The sequence below is a fragment of the Strix uralensis genome, chromosome 2 (genome assembly GCF_047716275.1).
Source record: "Strix uralensis isolate ZFMK-TIS-50842 chromosome 2, bStrUra1, whole genome shotgun sequence".
NCBI lineage: Eukaryota > Metazoa > Chordata > Aves > Strigiformes > Strigidae > Strix > Strix uralensis.
Window position 1 is genome coordinate 112,645,573 of NC_133973.1, and position 17,503 is coordinate 112,663,075.

The 17,503-nt window shown below is 42.2% G+C and overlaps 1 protein-coding gene across 12 annotated transcripts in view; it reads left to right on the forward strand.

The window, feature by feature from the left end:
* STARD13 (StAR related lipid transfer domain containing 13) overlaps nucleotides 1-17,503 on the forward strand; it is a 306,520-nt gene that overhangs the window by 253,791 nt on the left and 35,226 nt on the right. For all 12 annotated transcript variants that reach the window (XR_012627686.1, XM_074859839.1, XM_074859837.1 and 9 more), the window contains 2 exons: nucleotides 14,909-14,980; nucleotides 17,030-17,111. Coding sequence is in view for 9 of the 12 variants with exons in the window: in XM_074859839.1 (XP_074715940.1) it covers nucleotides 14,909-14,980; nucleotides 17,030-17,111 (154 nt within the window). In the remaining 3 variants the exon portion in view is untranslated. The remainder of the gene's footprint in view (nucleotides 1-14,908; nucleotides 14,981-17,029; nucleotides 17,112-17,503) is intronic.

Below are 17,503 nucleotides of genomic sequence, written 5' to 3' on the forward strand. Positions count from 1 at the left end.
GGTCTCCCCTCAGCCTCCTCTTCTCCAGACTAAACAACCCCAGTTCCCTCAGCCGCTCCTCGTACGACATGTGCTCCAGACCCTTCACCAGCTTCGTTGCCCTTCTTTGGACATGCTCGAGTAATTCAATGTCCTTTTTGTAGTGAGGGGCCCAAAACTGAACACAGTAATCGAGGTGCGGCCTCACCAGTGCCGAGTACAGGGGTGAGATCACTTCCCTGTCCCTGCTGGCCACGCTATTTCTGACACAAGCCAGGATGCCATTGGCCTTCTTGGCCACCTGGGCACACTGCTGGCTCATGTTCAGCCGGCTGTAAATCAACACCCCCAGGTCCCTCTCTGACTGGCAGCTCTCCAGCCACTGCTCCCCAAGCCTGTAGCGCTGCTGGGGGTTGTTGTGACCCAAGTGCAGCACCCAGCATTTGGCCTTATTGAAACTCCTACAGTTGGCCTTAGCCCATCGCTCCAGCCTGTCCAGGTCTCTCTGCAGAGCCTCCCTACCCTCGAGCAGATCAACACTCCCACCCAACTTGGTGTCATCTGCAAACTTACTGACGGTGCACTCGATCCCCTCGTCTAGGTCATCAATAAAGATGTTAAACAGGAGAGGCCCCAAAACCGAGCCCTGGGGGACACCACTCGTGACCGGCCGCCAACTGGATTTAACTCCGTTCACCACAACTCTTTGGGCCCGGCCATCCAGCCAGATTTTTACCCAGCAAAGTGTGTGCCCATCCAAGCCACAAGCAGTCAGTTTCGCCAGGAGAATGCTGTGGGAAATGGTGTCAAAGGCCTTAATCACATCACATCTGGCACTGACATAGGATCAATCCAACTCCAAAAAGGAAGATGGACCAAGTTCAGAATATCCAGTTAAAGAAAATAAAATTTCTTCTTAGCATTAATTTACTGACTTTTCATTTCTTCATACAGTCGTAAGAAGACATCCTGGCAGCTCTCATTAGTAATATTCTTGTAGTAAATAGCAGCTGGAAAAAAGCGTTAAACAGATATGGGTGTTTGATCATAGAATCATAGAATCATTTGGGTTGGAAAAGACCTTTAAGATTATGAAATCCAACCATAAACCTAAGACTGCTAAGTCCACCACTAAACCATGTCCCTGAGCACCACATCTACACCTACATCTACGTCCTTTAAATACCTCCAGGGATGGTGACTCAACCACTTCCCTGGGCACCCTGTTCCAATGCTTGATAACCCTTTCAGTGAAGAAATTTTTCCTAATATCCAATCTAAACCTGCCCTGGCACAGCTTGAGGCCATTTCCTCTTGTCCTATCACTTGTTACTTGGGAGAAGAGACCAACACCCACCTCACTACAGCCTCCTTTCAGGTAGTTGTAGAGAGTGGTAAAGTCTCCCCTCAGCCTCCTTTTCTCCAGACTAAACAACCCCAGTTCCCTCAGCTGCTCCTCATAAGACTTGTGGTCTAGACCCTTCGCCAGCTTCATTGCCCTTCTTTGGACACGGTCCAATGTCTTTCCTGTAGTGAGGGACCCAAACATGAACACAGTATTCAAGGTGCCTCACCAGTGCTAAATACAGGGGGATGATCTCTTCCCTTGTCCTGCTGGCCACACTATATCTGATACAATGCTATTGGCCTTCTTGGCCACCTGGGCACACTGCCGGCTCATATTCAGCTGTCTGTCAACCAACACCCCCAGGTCCTTTTCTGCCTGTCAGCTTTCCAGCCACTCTTCCCCAGGCCTGTAGCATTTCATGGGGGTTGTTGTGTCCCAAGTGCAGGACCCAGCACTGAGCCTTGTTGAACCGCATACAATTGGCCTCAGCCCATCGGTTCAGCCTGTCCAGATCCCTCTGTAGAGCCTTTCTACCCTTAAGCAGATCAACACTCCTGCCAACTTGGTGTCATCTGTAAATTTACTGAGGGTTCACTCAATCCCCTTGTCCAGATCATTGATAAATATCTTAAACAGAACTGGCCCCAGTACTGAGCCCCGGGGAACACCACTTGTGAGTGGCTGCCAACTGGATTTAACTCCATTCACCACAACTCTTTGGACCTGGCCATCCAGCCAGATGTTTAATCCTCTTAGAAATAATAGTAATAAAAAAGTGGATATCCACAAATTATGTTAACCTTCATTTTATAAATTATTTTTCACTACGGTCTTGAGACATGATGAAATGTTAACAATGTTGATATACTTCAATTATAATAATTGCAATATGGCTGTGAATCAGAAAAAGTCATCTGGGTTTGTAGGTGCAGCTCTTGCCTGTACTTTCAGGATAATGCCAGCCCTTGTGTTACTGGATTTTGTGTAGATGACAACTTCTTCCAAACTGTGTGAACAAGTGGCATTCTGCTGTTTGGGGTTCAGTTTTTTCAGAAGAAATACAGAGGATATCTTTCTCAATAGGCCATTTCATGGAAAGAGCTAATAAGGAAACAGTGGGATCTAAAGGCAGATCTGCTTGTTTAATCAGCTGGTAGCAGCAGATAATGCTGATAAGAGCAGATAATACTGATAATACCAGGTGGCAGCTCAGGACTTTGCATTGCATTCACTGTGGACAAGCATGGATTTGAATCGCTGTCTTGAATATTTGAGCTCTTCTGTATATCCTGTATCTCAACAATGTTTCTTGCACTACAAATTACTCATGTCACACAGAACGCCAAAAGAAAGTGCTTTAATCTTAATTTATGATAAAAAAGAACTGAGAAGTCTTTTTTATTAATACATCAAAGTCTTATCTCCAAGGGGAGTTAGTTTCATATTAATGTTCAGTGTTTAATATAAATTCACAGCATGAAGACCACCTCAGATGGGTAGAGATTCTCTGATGTATATCTGATTGCCCACATGTAATTTTAACATCTACAGCACATGAAGAGTATAATCAAGGAATAATTAATATGTTGATAAGAAATTACGTTTTGTTCTACTTATCTGCATAATTCAGAGAGAAAGTTTACGGTGACAACATCTATCTTTTGGGGTATTGTTTACATTTTCACTCAAATTATAACATGAAGCATTCTTCTGCATTCCATAATGCCTTTCATCTGATGAGCTCCAATTACTGTCTGACCAATTAACTTCAGTACCGCACACATGCAAACCACCTTGGGTATTGTGGAAAAACCTAAGCGATGCGTTGAAGTCTGAAACTTGACCTCCAGTTTAGGACACTGTGCTTGAAAACCCTGACTTCCAGAGACATTAATCTCTGTCTTTAATTGGAGTTACGAGTACCCATGAGAGCTGAAACTAATGCTCAGACCAGCACTACATCCTCTTGGGAGCCCTCTGAATGTCAGGCCACTCCAGAGACCTTGTGCATCTTGTATGCTGCTTGAATTCAAGCTGTCTGCAAATCTCCTCTAGCCTTGCAAGAGATGACATTTTTCAAAACTTTGCAAGGATGGAGGGTAGCTGCAAGCTGCATGTAGTGGGATCCATCTGCTGCATCCAAATTCAAAACAGATTTCAAGGGCAGAGTACCAGACAAAACACTGTGCAATTTATGTGCACTGAAGAAATATACCTTGTGTACAGATTGAAGAATTTACTCCTCATGTAATTAAAGTATTAGCAATCTAATCAAAGAGTTAGTCCGGGTACAAAGATAAGAACACTTATAATTCCAAGTATAAAGTTATGGCAAGTTTCCAGTAGTGGTACAGTTGGAATTGATACATACATACTTCCTATTAGCTACATCTCTCCCTGGTGTTATGCTTACCCTTCCTATGACTCTCTGGGTCCTCAAATCAATGGTGCTAGTCTTCCTGAAGAAGAAAAGGGGTGTCAACGAGCTTATAGCAAGTCTTCATCTGAAATTCTCCACTAGGAGATGTATGATGTTGCTGGTGGAGATATTTTCCTCCTCACTGTTGGGTCAGTTTAGGGTTATTTTTATACATTTCCTGAAATAGTCACAGAATCACAGAATGGTTGAGGTAGGAAGCCACATCTGGAGGTCATCTTGTTCAACCCCCCTGCTCAAGCAAGGCCACCTACAGCTGACTGCCTAGGACCATGTCCATATGGCTTTTGAATGTCTCCAAGCACAAAGCCTCCACTACCTCCCTGAGCAACATGTACCAGTGCTCGTTCACCCTCAGGGTAAAAAAGTGTTTCCTGATGTTCAGACGGAGCCTCCTGTGTTTCAGTGTGTGCCCATTGCCTGTCACTGGGCACCACTGAGAAGATCCTGGCTCTTCCCTCTTTGCACCCTCCCCCCAGATATTTATACACATAGATGACATTCCCCCGAGACTTCTCTTCCTCAGGCTGAACAGTCCCAGCTCTTTCAGCCTGTCCTCATCTGTCAGATGCTCCAATCCCTTAATCATCTTCATAGCCTTGTGCTGGACTCACTCAAGTAAATCTGTATCTTCCTTTTAATGGGGAGCCCAGATCTGGACCCAGCACCCCAGACGTGGACTCACCAGTGCTGAGAAGAGGGGAAGGATCACCTTCCTTGACCTGCTGGCAACACTCCTCCTAAGCCCAGCATGCTGTCTGCTTTCCTTGACAGAAGGGCACATTGCTACCTCATGTTAAAGCTGGTGTCCACTAGACCCCCCAGGTCCTTTTCTACAAAGCTGCTTTGCAGCCTGTGGGCCACTCACTTGCTCTTTTACTCTTCAAAAATAGTGATCCAATAGAAATATATAACATGAATATGTTACATGAATATATAACATATATAATAGATAACAGCATATAATACATAACATATAACATCTACAATGTTATATCATATAATATCTACAATGTTTCAATTACTGCTTGCTAATAATATCTATTAGTTATGGAACTATCAATGGTACATTGTAACAATTGCTTTATAACATGGGTGGCAAGTGAGCATGCACTTCAAGGTTTTGTAAATACCAACTGGAGTCAACATTTCCCTTTTCAGTATGAGCTCAGCAGCTGTTTTGGTCCTCAGGCTACTCTTTGATCCATAATATGTAGAAGTTTAGATGCCACCTAGATCTCTTAACTTGGGAATCCAAAGGCAGAAACTCATAATATAAGAGTCTGTTTTCAAAATTTGGCCCATCATGATTTTATGAGTCACCAGAAGTTTTGGAATAAATCCCAAGGGATGCGATTGTTACCCCTTCTCTACCTATTTGATAATGTTCCTTCCACATTAAAAATACAATACATTTTATATTAAAGCCCTTAAAGACTCACATTTACCAGACCTTTATCCAAACACATTTTTCAGTGGACATACAGTGCTCATATATCAAAGCCCTGTTAATTCTCAAGTCAGCAGTGTTCAGCTTTTGAACAGCAGGCCAAATAGGTGGGAAGGGCAACATGGTACTGAAGAATAGATGGGTGGTACTCAGTCCTCTGAGTCTGTGCTGGGGGCTGTCAGAAGGCAAGAAAAAGAATATAAATCCTAATGGGCAAGGGGGCGGATGTGAAGGGAACCAAGCTCTTAATCACTTCTGCCCATTAGCAATACCAGAGTATTTTTCCTAAGACTAAAGGGAGGAGAGCCTGGTGTCCTTGTCAGCTCCCAATATATATTATTTGAATTTTATCTATCTCATAAATCCTGTTAGTAGTTTCAGCTGGATAAAGTATTCCCCTTGTTTCTTGTCATAAACTGCTGCAGCATTCTTTTATGCAGCTGCCACATTTCATCCTAATGCAGCTGCATTTCATCCAGGGATGAAGTGATCCCTATATATAACTTTCGAATCAGTTTTTATAACCATTTAAAGTGCCTCAAGATGAGATGTGGGATGCAAGTTATTGTTTTATTAGTGTCGTCACAAAGTGCAAATCAATTGTAAGCTAAAAGAAAAGTGATTTTGAAGTGATACTTGAAGACTGGGAGATATTTTTTGGGTTAGGAGGGATTTAAAATCTTGTTTCAGGAATTTGAAAGGAAGGTGGCAAAAAAAAAAGGAAACAAACTAGCATGGAGTAAGGTTGCATAAACTGAGTGGACATGTGGGACAGTGGGTAGCAAAGATGTCAGAGAAATGAATGGCAGAGAGTTAGTTTTAAGTGTCTTCAGAAGACACAGAAAGAAAAGGAGAAAGGGAAACCAGCAGTAAATACAAATGATCATGATGATAAGCAGCAGCCAAAGACCTTGAGGGGACACTCAAAGGAAGACCTGAATCTCTTGCTTTTATCGCATAGCTGAGCCATATAACAAGGGTGTGACTTTTCAGCATCAACTGGCACGTCTTTGCTGTGTTATTAATGTTAAGTCTGAGACTTTCAAATGTTAAGACAACTTAGTCTCAAGGTGCCTGGTTGTGCTGCACACCCTCTACCTCAGCAGAGGGAGTTACTTAGCAGTCTACCTAATGGGAGAATTCACTATGGAACTGATTTTATGATAAAGACTCTTAGGGACAGTGATGGCTGCCTGGAAGGGTGGCTAATTATTCTGAATTGGGAGTCCCTCAGGTTATTTCTTGCTCCTGAGTTCTTTATGTGTCCCTGGGTCTCTGCTGTCTTGTTGTGCTGGCTGCTTCAGTGGCCCCTGAGAGTCACCTCTCAGCTTGAAGACGCTTGTGGAGTGTAGTACATTGTACAAGGTCTCTCCTATGCTGCAATCTGCTAGTGTTTTCCCTGTTGTTGCAATGGTATTTGCATAGCTGTCTTCATGTTATTAGCATGAGGAAACCATTGTGTTGTATACCTAACTCTGATGAGATCTAGATGTAAAAAATATTAATACAGACACTTTTCCCAGACGTGTAAAGTTTCATGCCTGATGAACCTGCTATAAATCTCAGGCCTACCAGTTTTATCAGTATCTCATTAATTTTGGAAAGGAATTCACCATAATCCTTTCGCCCAAGGGGGACTTATGTTCCTAACGTCTTGCTGGAATAGCACACCTTTCTTCTTGGGAAATTCAGCCTTGCTCAAGATAAAAGGCTGACAAGTAGTCTCCCAGCTGGGCTGTGCAGAGTTTGGTTGTAGTAGGGAACAAAACAATTGTTGTAGGGGTTGAAATAAACATTTGATACAGTCCCAGACTATGTATGTGCAATAGAAATGTCAGTAGCTCAGAAGGAAAAGCTATATAAGGGGTCATCTAACCGGGAAAAAAAATAATCTCATACCACTGTCTTCAGTATGGTTTAATTTATTCCATTCTGGAGAATCCTTTTCCGAATCTGTGGTAGCAGTGAGTAGTCAGATAAGACTCCAGCTCAGTTTTAAGACCGCTCATTTCCTGATCCCAGTGTCCTTTGGCAATGAATTTTATAGATTGTATTAAAAAAAATACTTTATCAGTTCAGACTGCCTTCCTTCTTTTTCATTCCTCCCTTTTCATTAATCTCCCTGTCCTTGTGCTGCAAGGTAGACCGAGTAGAAGTTCCCAATTTCCTATTTTTATATTACCCCTGATTTTGTACCCTTTTATCATAACCCTTCCTTATTCATCTGCTCTCCAAGGTAAACAGTCCCAATCTTTTAATCTCTCAGCATATGAGATCTTTTTTCATGTCCATAAATAATCATGCTTCTCACTTTCAACCTTTCTAAGAAGTCGGAGCATGAATGGACATCATCTGACTATTACTCACCAAGTGTAAAGAATTACACATAAAGAAACTACTCATGAGCTTGAAAGGATCTTTTTCTATTGACATTTGAATTATATTCAGCCACAGTAGTTTAAAAGGTCCATATTTTATTGTATTATTACTAGTACTGCAATATTCTGCAAAAGCTTAAGGTCTATTAAAATAATGCTTTGACAGCTTTATTTGTTCCTTGCTTGCAAAACATAACCTTGCCTCTAATAGCAATTATATGGCATGATGTAAAATAATTCCAATGAAATTCCACTTTTGAAAACCTTATTATCAAGATTTATTGAAGAGTATGCACCATAGTGTAGTAAAATCATATAAATTCATTGTATGCTTATGTTTTATTTTATTTATGATATATTTGTACTATATATGGTAATTTTATGGGTGCATGGTACAATTACCTTTGCATTACTATTGGAATTCTTCTGGAAAAGTCCTACAGAGTGGAAGGGAATAGGATGAACCATTAGACCTCTACCTAGAAGAATTCCCTCAAATGGAGTTCTCAGGAAATTATGCTAAAAGCCTAAATAATTTCAGAGACACTAATATCCTTTGCACAAAAATTTATGCCATCCTATAAATAAAACTTTAGATTTTTCCCTTTTAAAGAATTCTGGTCGGTACAGTGCAACATGAAAAGTTACATAAAATTGCATCTGTCTTTATTAAATTGCATGGGACTTTTTCCTTAGGGATATGAGAAGTTTTGTATTTTTCCATGATCTACACCAACCTGCTTGCAGTAGTGAAGTGAGATGATAATCTAGTAGTTAAGGTATTAACCTGCTCCTTGCAAGCTATAGATGTGAGACTCTGTTTTGCTGTGAATTTCCTCTGTGGCCTTGGAAAGTCATATTTTCTCATATTTACAAATATTTTCCCATTCTTTACAATTTAACACCTTTACCCTACTGTCATCTAATTTCTTAGCTCTGAAGTAGCTTTGCAAATGCCAGTCAATGGAAATCTATCAGCCTTTAGTGTTACACAGTAGCTGAGTGACAATGAAGTGATGGGTTTAGGTATCAGAAATTTGGGATTTGGTCTGGACAGGCCAAATTTCTAAGGGTATTAGTAACTGAGGTATGACAGAGCCATATTTTTATGGGCAGTTAAAGGAGTTAGGCACCTAATTCCCACGAACCTTATCTCTAACCTGCTTATGTACTCTGAATTGCTTTAAATCCCCATCTGTAAAATAATAAGAGTTACACAGATAGGTATCCTAAAGACTATGGGGTGTAGGGGCAGGAGAGTAATGGCAGCCATTGAAGTATCTCAGACTGGGCTGCAAGAAAAAGCTGAAACATGCTATACCTGTTCTCATACAGCTTCAGCCTGAACTGAACTTTCCTACAGATCCCATCTGACCTCATGAGTGCTCTTCTGGGAAGACATCAGGCTGATGGCATGGCTTGCTGGAGACATGACAGGTGTATGGGGCACAAGGGGTACATCAAAACCAGCGAGGCAAGGCTGAAACTCTCCCACACAGTGTCTATGGCTGCCTTGAGCATGCCTCAGGTGTAAGACATGATCAGTGTTTCCTCCCCAGGAGTATTCTCTGCTTCACCTTTCACACAGGTCCACAGCAGCTCCTGAAAGTAAAAGGTGTTATTAAACCTAAGTGTTATTAAACCCAGCCTCCACACTGACCCTAAAATGCCAGGTAGATGTTTTTCTGGAAGATGCAGTACAAACTCTGTCACCCCAACAGTTTTCCTCCTCTTGAAGAAGAGACTAAGACAAGGACCAAAAGTTAATGTAAAGTGTAGCACCAGGCTAACCACCTGCAAACCCTGTGAGCTGTAACTAAGCTGGTACTCTACTTCCAAACAACACTTGCAAGAATGAGATCTCTTCTACCTAACAGACCAACTTGGGATGGCCACTGGAGCTCACTGATGCAGCTTCACAATAAAATGCACTCCTTTCGAATGACTTAAATAATCATTTTCTGTAATACTCCCAGATATTTTATCTTAAGCCTAGTAAATTAGATTTAAGTGGTGAGCAATACAGGGGAAAGAATAAAGTGAGCATAAACAGTGATTTGTTACAGACAGATGAATAATAAAGGTTATCACATAAAGTTGGCATAAACACAATAGATGGGGTAATTATGTACCTTATTTATTCTAGTTTCTCTTTCTTTCACTGCATTGTGCAAAGGGATATCTGAATCTTAAATAAAAAATACAGTTTTAATAAAAGGGAGAAACACCAAAACAGAAGATAGAAGAGACAGAGGGAGAGTGGCAGAAAGGCAGAAATAAGATGAAATGCTGATGTCTAGACAGAAAAAGGGAAAGGACTATAGTATCTAGGTCTTAGTACCAATATTCATGAACAGTGATAAGGCCCCAAGCTAGAAAATTAATTTACTTACATGATTTTCTCTTGACAGAGAAATTTGCCACAAACACATTCTAGACAGGTCTCCTGCATTCTTTCACATGAGGAAGGACTGTCCCAGTGGTTTGATTTTATGGGGCTCATTAAAATACAGCTAATGTGGACTAAACAGGACCCTTAGAGGGTCTGGGTCAGCTTGCTAATCCAACAGCAGTCTGTTCCCAGTTTTGGGGGTTAGTTTTCTAGCTAGATCTCCAGAGGGTTAGCCAGGAGCTGGTAAGGCACAAAGGGAAGCAGGAGAAGGAGCCAGCTGGCATGGAGTAGGCAGGGCAGGATGTCCCCTTTGGTGGCAACTGGCTACTAGAGTCTTCCTCTGGTGTTGGGCACCATCAAAGCAGTTTGTGAAGAATCGGAGAAAGTGTTGGAAGAGGGAGAAAGACTGCAAGCAACTGTCTCCATTTCAGCCCCAGAATAGCCAGAGCACCCACATGGTCTGGGGGTCACAAGCTCAAACCTGCTTAACACTAGAGATGGACTCAAAGCCAGGTCTCAGCTGTGCTCTGAACATCTGTCATGCTTCCTGGGTGAACCTCTCTCTCCTTATTTCACTCTACTTACATCCTAAATAAATAAAAAAATTGATCAGAGATTTGCACTTAAGTCTCCACTGTGCGATCTATGCTTTGGGCTACCGTATCAGTGTCTCTGATAAACATTTAATTTAATACACAGTGGGACAACTCTAGGAGGAAAGATTAAGACACAATCCCATAGGAAAAAAAAAAAAAAAAAGATGGCTTGGCAAAGAGGTGTGTGACAAGGTTTTAAGTTGCTGCTTACATATGGGCACTGAAAGGTTTCGGTGAAGCAGGTGCAACTTGTGGGGGGGCCTCTGGGGCAAGATGCAAGGAAGGGCAGCAGCAACATCTGTGTGCAGGGGACTTGGGACATACCTCCTGGGGAGAGCTGTTAGATGAGGGGGATATGGAGGCCATGAGGAGTTAATCACCCCATTCTCCCCAGAAATGTGCCTTGTTACTGGTAGAAAAGTGTGAAATGGAAAAGAGAAATTTGTTTCCTGTCAAGCTTCAATTAAAAACTGAAAAAACCCCTTGTACTGTGAGACATGATGATACTTGTCAATACTTGTGACTGAATTATTACCTAGCCTTAATAATTAATGATTGTCATTAACTGCTGCACAAGCAAGTGGAAAGCAGTAGGTAAATTATCCCTAACTTTTTTTCCATCAACAGAGCAGGGAAGTAGTGCATAAAGACAAACCCACCATCAGGTGTGCTGGGGTGAGCAGCCTTTTGGTCACACCAAGGGAGATGATGCTTGTGGGTTGGTGGTGGCTCATGTGCTTCTGGGAGGAGCTGTGGCTCCTGTCAGCCTTAAGCACAAAACTACAAGCCATGTCATCTCTAAAATCACTCTTCTCAGTGTGACAGCCCTTCTCTGTGCTGTTGACAAGCTGTCTTGAAGCCTCCTGTGAACACATGTAGTTTTCCAGGTCCTTCAGGGTTGCACCAGGACAGTGCAGCTGCTGCAGGCTGGTTCAGACCCTTGTTTTAGCCTGGACATGGGAACAGAACAGGACCAACGCTGCCAAAAGTGTTTCTGCAACCCTTCATTGACAGCTTTAGCGAGGTTTTTTTGGTGCTGTACTCATCCCTTCTCAAAGAAGTCTTCGCTGATGTTTAACTAGAAAGTAACAAAAAGCAAATATGTGAGTATGTGCACAGAAAGAGAAGGTTAAACTGAGAATCTCAAATTATGTTTTAAGCGTTGCAATATCCAGTAATGAAAGCATCTGTAATGCATTCTGAACTATAGCTTTGATTGCACACCTGGAGTGAGATAATAGAAATCACCTTTGGTGTCTGCTGAGGAGTAAATCCTTGGTTGTGCCTTTTCACCTAAACTGTAGGAGCAACTGGGAGGGGAATGGCTGGAACAGGTGCCTTTAGCCAGTGGAAAAACATTTGTAAGAGCAACGTCATAGTTTTGGCTGGGGCAGCAGCACATTGCACTTCTCCCCTTCTGCTGTCCTCTGAATAAGACCAAAAAGAAAAGAGAGATATGGGAGGGAACTGGGCACTGATACATGTCTGACACTCAGTATCCTGGAAGCTGACTTCTTAGCAAATCTTATTCAAGGCTGAATCTGTTTGTTTGAGGTGATGATTCAGAAAATGAGAATACTTCCCATAGATGCCTTCATGAAGAAGATGGAGTCAAAGTTTTGAAGACAGAAGTTAATCAGTCAAAACATTTTTGACTGGTTGCAGTATGTTACAAAGAGCCTCGCACAAAAAAAAGCAAAAACAAAAAGCAAACCAAGCAAAAGGGTGAGGTTTACTTCCTTGGTTATTCCCTGCAATTATTCACCCATTGCAACCTGAGATTTTTTAGATCTCGCTTGGGCTACAGGAAGATTCCTCAGCAAGCTCCTCTGAGCAGCCAACTGCAAAAAACACTGAAATATGATAAGCGTATAAGAGCATTAAATGGCAACATTCTCCATCACCCACAGCCTCTGTTAGTTGTGCTTCCAGGACAGATGAAGCTAGAATGTACGTACAGCTGTTCTGAGTTGTAAAATACATTTTGAAATGGGATTGATTCATCTGTGTTTCATGAGATTGAATTAAGCAAAAGAAAAAAGTATAAAGACTTGTCTTTTTTCCAAGCGTTTAATAAAAATATTCAGTCTCACTGGAACATAATAGAGATGTGCTTTCAGCACACAGATGTGCAGTAGTGAGAGCCACGTTTTATGTAAGCTGCTCATTCTTTTGTGCAGTGTTAAGAACTGAATGTACTTTCATACTCCTTTTTTTGGCCTTGACATGAACTGATGTCAAAGCAAATGAAGACCTGGTGGTAAATCCTTTTCAGCACTGCTAACAATTGCAGCCATTGCAGACCTGTCAGTGGCTGTCTAATCATCTTTGGGAAATCGGGCTTTTGATACGTAGACTTTGTGTTCTGAATTTTGATTTCTGCAACAAAATTTGCTGGCATGACTCGGTATTTAGAGGAGCAGAAAGGTGTGTGGGTCACATACTGTAGAGTGTATTCAAAGCAGGTTTTATGATGAGCTTCAGTGTGTAAAGTCATTAGGGGTATAATGACTGATTTGAACAGAATTACATGGGGAAAAATTCATGCCAGCATCTCCTATGTAAAAAATGCGTTTTAGTCGAAAACAGAAGAGCAACTGAGCCTGATTTTTTTTCTTCCAGTTCCATTGCTTGTTTTATGTTTAGGGTTTTGTATTATGCCTGCCTAGATTTTACAACCACTAATGTACCAAAACCCTTGTCTGGTCCATTCAGGTTGAATACTAAGCAACGTAAAATGTCTACTTTCTTCAACACCTGCTCACTCCATTCCTTAGCGTTTTGCAAATGTAAAAGGTGCAGATATGTGTTTCGACTTTGATCTTGTAAACCAAAACTGTTCAAGTGGTAGATCCTGATCCAAATCTGGGCAGTAAGGAGGTGTTGCCCTGGTTTCCCCAAAACCCCACATTTATCTGGGTGAGCTTCTATTTTCAGTTGTTCCTCCAGTTGCTCTGGGAGCAGCTGCACATGCAGGCAGTGCGGGTGCTGGGCAGAGCCAGTCCTGGCACACTGCTTTCCATAAAATGAGCCCAGGGAGCTTGGTAGAAAGTGAGGTACTCTACTGTCAACATGCATCAGTCATCTCAGAGGTTGGGTTTGTAACTGTGTGTGTGACTGCTGGAGTGCATAAAGTCTGTTTTGCTAGCGACACTTCAAAATGTATCCTCTGGTTTTGTGTAGCTGACATTTATTTATTGCTGCTTCAGTAATTGCATGGGGTGGATCTGCCTCTCCTGTGCAAAAAGCTTTAGGTCTTATATAGTCCCCCTCTTGAACATGTTTTTCTTCCATTTTCTCATGCTCACCTATCCCTACTGTCACCTCCAAAATAAGGAGGGACTATTCTCATGTCCAGCTGATAATTGCCCACCTCTTCCATAAGCGTAGGATACTCAGTGAAAGGAGAAACCTAGTCCAGCATCAGCTGTGTCCATACTTCTGAATAGTGGAGAAGCAGGGACAAGATGACACAGACTGATTCCTCTCCTCACTGCTTAGAACTAGTCTTCTCAAGAAAATATTTGTCTTGATAGATAACTGAAACAGTCCAAAACAGGCCTGGAAGTGGATTAAAATTAGAGTGAAGCAGTCTGGGGTCCTATGCTTGAAGCTACTGCCTGTATCTATTTTAGTTAGCTGGACCGACATACCTGTAGCTGTTTACTTTCCCTCTGTTAGCAGTCACAAGAGAAAAGCATTGTCAGTGGGTGATTTATTCCACCTATTTTAGACACTACTTTAAGGTGAAATGAATCACCCGTTGGTGATTCTCTGCTGACTGTGGAGGGAGTCTACATAATGGAGTTCAAATGGCTGAAGGTAGGAAGGCACATCCTACCTGTGCAATTGTCCCTTCGGTAGCGTTAGACCTGCACTGGGGTTTTCCTGGCAGAGCTTTCAGTGACTTTTACATGGGATTTTTTTCTACAAGAAGCATCAGAGCAGGAGAAAACACAGCGCATGTTCCCTGTCACCCCATTTCCACCCTGCTTCATCTACATCTCTCCCCAACAACTTACCCTTGGGGGAGGATAGGACACAGGACCACAAACCTCCTGAGCAACTTCTCCCTCTGTGTGGAGATGATCAACACTTCATCCCAGTCACCAAGCAGCTATGCAAACCTCAGGGTCCTGTGGAGGCAGGTGGATTTCTTTGAGGGACTCTATTTTATTTTCTCATGCTATTAAAAAATACTTCAGAGTGATGACAGTACTTTTAAGCAACAAACAGCTACTACCAATTCTCTTCTATTTCCTTGTAATTAAAAGAACTTCCAATGCAAAATAACAAACCGAACTTTTCTCTTTTCTCTTTCTGCTCAGAAATCGAAGCAAAGGAAGCGTGTGACTGGTTACGTGCAGCTGGATTTCCCCAATATGCTCAGTTCTATGAGGGTAAGTAGGTTTTTCTCCTCTTTGTGTGACTGAGAAGTGCACTGGGCCCTTGCCAGAAGAGCTTGCAGTCGGCCAGCTCTGCATTTGACTGAGTTATGGCCATGGCTGGCTGCTTCACAAAGCCTCAGCTTCTGGAGTCATACTAGTGCCTAAAGAAGAGTATGATTCTTGCCCTCATAGCCATTGGAAGAAAAAAGGGACACAGTTTGTGTAAACTTCAAAGGTTAACAAAAACAAGTATAAAAAATCCAAATACATAAGTCTTTTTTTTTTTTTTAACTTCCTGAACTGTGTCTAAAATAAGATGGAAAGCACTAAAAGTTACTGAAAATTTCAATATTACTGAAAATAAGATTGAAAACTCTGCAAAGTTACCAAAAGTGAGTAATCTGAGCTGCATTTTACATTTGCAAAGCAAGAAAAGCCAATATTTTGGTGCTAACTCAAAGCAAATATCTGTGTCCCCTCCCTAGCTGTAAAGTTCATGCCTAGGGAAGCGTTGTCCCCAAGGTCAGGGTGAGTGGTTGCACTGCTGCTACATTCAGGAGCAGTTTGGGGACTGGAGCTGGGTTTTTCCTGCTCTCCCTAGCTGAGAGGGAAACTGCAGCTGATCCTCATTTTTCCCAAACTGCATATTCTCTCTGCCAGAGACACAGAGCCAGCTCAGGCCTGCTCGGGCTTATTAGCTGAAGTGCAGCTCCGCCAAACACCGCTGGACACCTTCCAGGGTCAGCTTGGGTCTGGAGGCAGCACGACTCCATGCATGGATTGATGGCCAAGAAACCTCATGGGTCAGAGCCAGCTCTGCAGAGAGCCGGCTCAGACGCCATCCATCCCCTCACGTGGGGCTGAGGGCGGTGGGGGGCATGATGCCGAGGACATCTCCATGACTTCTGATGGGCAGCTGTGGTCCCTCAAGGCTCAGGTGCTGGCTCCTGATGGGCTGCTCAGGTGCCCAGGGACTAGGAGCATCGTGCAGAGATGCTCAGGTGGCTCCACAAGAGCCAGGCAGGCTCTGTTAAATCCAGCAGGGAATTAAGACTAATAAGCCTGCCAGACCAAAGCTGACATAGGTGTGCGTCTACCACAGCCCCTGGATGCCCAGTAGTACTTTTCTGTCTGCCTTATAATCAGTCTCAGATACTGACTCCCCCAAAGAAAGGAGAGCCCGCTACCTGCCGAACTCATAGGGATGTTCCCTCCAAAAAACAGCCTGTGCTGGGCTCCCATAGTTCCTGTACAGTCAATATGCACTCTAGACAGTCTGCATCTCTGAAAACAAAGTCCTTTTTACAGGCATCTATTATGTCAGTGTTAAGCACTAGTGTCTGAAAATGCTGGCTGCAGTTCCTGTATCCCAGTGTCCTGCTGCGGTACGTAAGCATGGCAGAGCAGTCTGGAGAGCAGCCACAGCGCTGGAACCCGTCCCACCGTTACAGAGCCCATTAATATGTTGCAGCCATGTCACTTTTCATTACAAATGTCAGCTTCCAGAACACGTCTGGCTTTTTAGCTAATATTGGGGGTTATAATTCAGCTCATTTTTTTTGTCTCTGTTACTTGAGTAACCCTTTGTCTGAAATCATTGTTATTGGGATCTGTATTAAAATCAAAAAGTGCAGAACATTTCTGTTTCATGGGAAAAGTCTGTCCATCAAATTACTCATTAAGTCACTGTGATGGGAATGGAGAACCTTGTTGCTCATGTGGATAAAGAAAGTGTGTTGGTAATTCTCTGATCTCATTCATTTGTGCTAGGTGCTAGAAAGAATAGCTAACAACTGAGTACCTTACTAAACTCAAAATGAAATAATCTTGCTGTCTCTTTGGTACACAGGACATTCAACAGGAAAAAAAAAAAAAAAACAGAAAAAAATAAAATAAAATGACTGAAAGGGTCACAGATACAGCTGGAAGGGAACCAGAGCTGAGTGAAATTGGTCATACTAGATTTCAGTGAGCAAGCACATGCAAAGCATTTTAGATGTAGATAATGTATTTTCATTTGACTAGCAAGCAGTCATCTTAATATTGTGTCTCCTTTTGTAGACTCCCAGTTTCCCATTGACATTGCTGCAGTAAAGAAAGACCATGATTTTCTTGACAAGGACCTTGTAGAACCTCTTTGCAGGTAAATAACACCTGAAGTTTCTTTTCTGATAATTTAAAAACATGAGCTGATATGTTACTGTTCACATGCCAGCAGAAGCAGCAGCAGAGATATTTGCTTGTCCACATGAATTAAGCAATGGTACCTATAATGCTGCCATGCTGAATTAATTTCTCTTACAGAAAATCCTGGAGTAGGACCCCTACTACACTCATAGAAAACATCACATGATTTGAGAAGACCCAAATCCAATGGATTTGAAAAACCTGCCCTTTAAGAAAGAACTAGCAGTAGTAAAGGCAAACCCTAAATAAATGAGTCACATTTGAGTTGCACATGAATAACTCTTATGTCCAAGCACAGCAGAAAAGATGAAACTTCATTACACAGAATTCTGCAAGTACTTTCTCTGA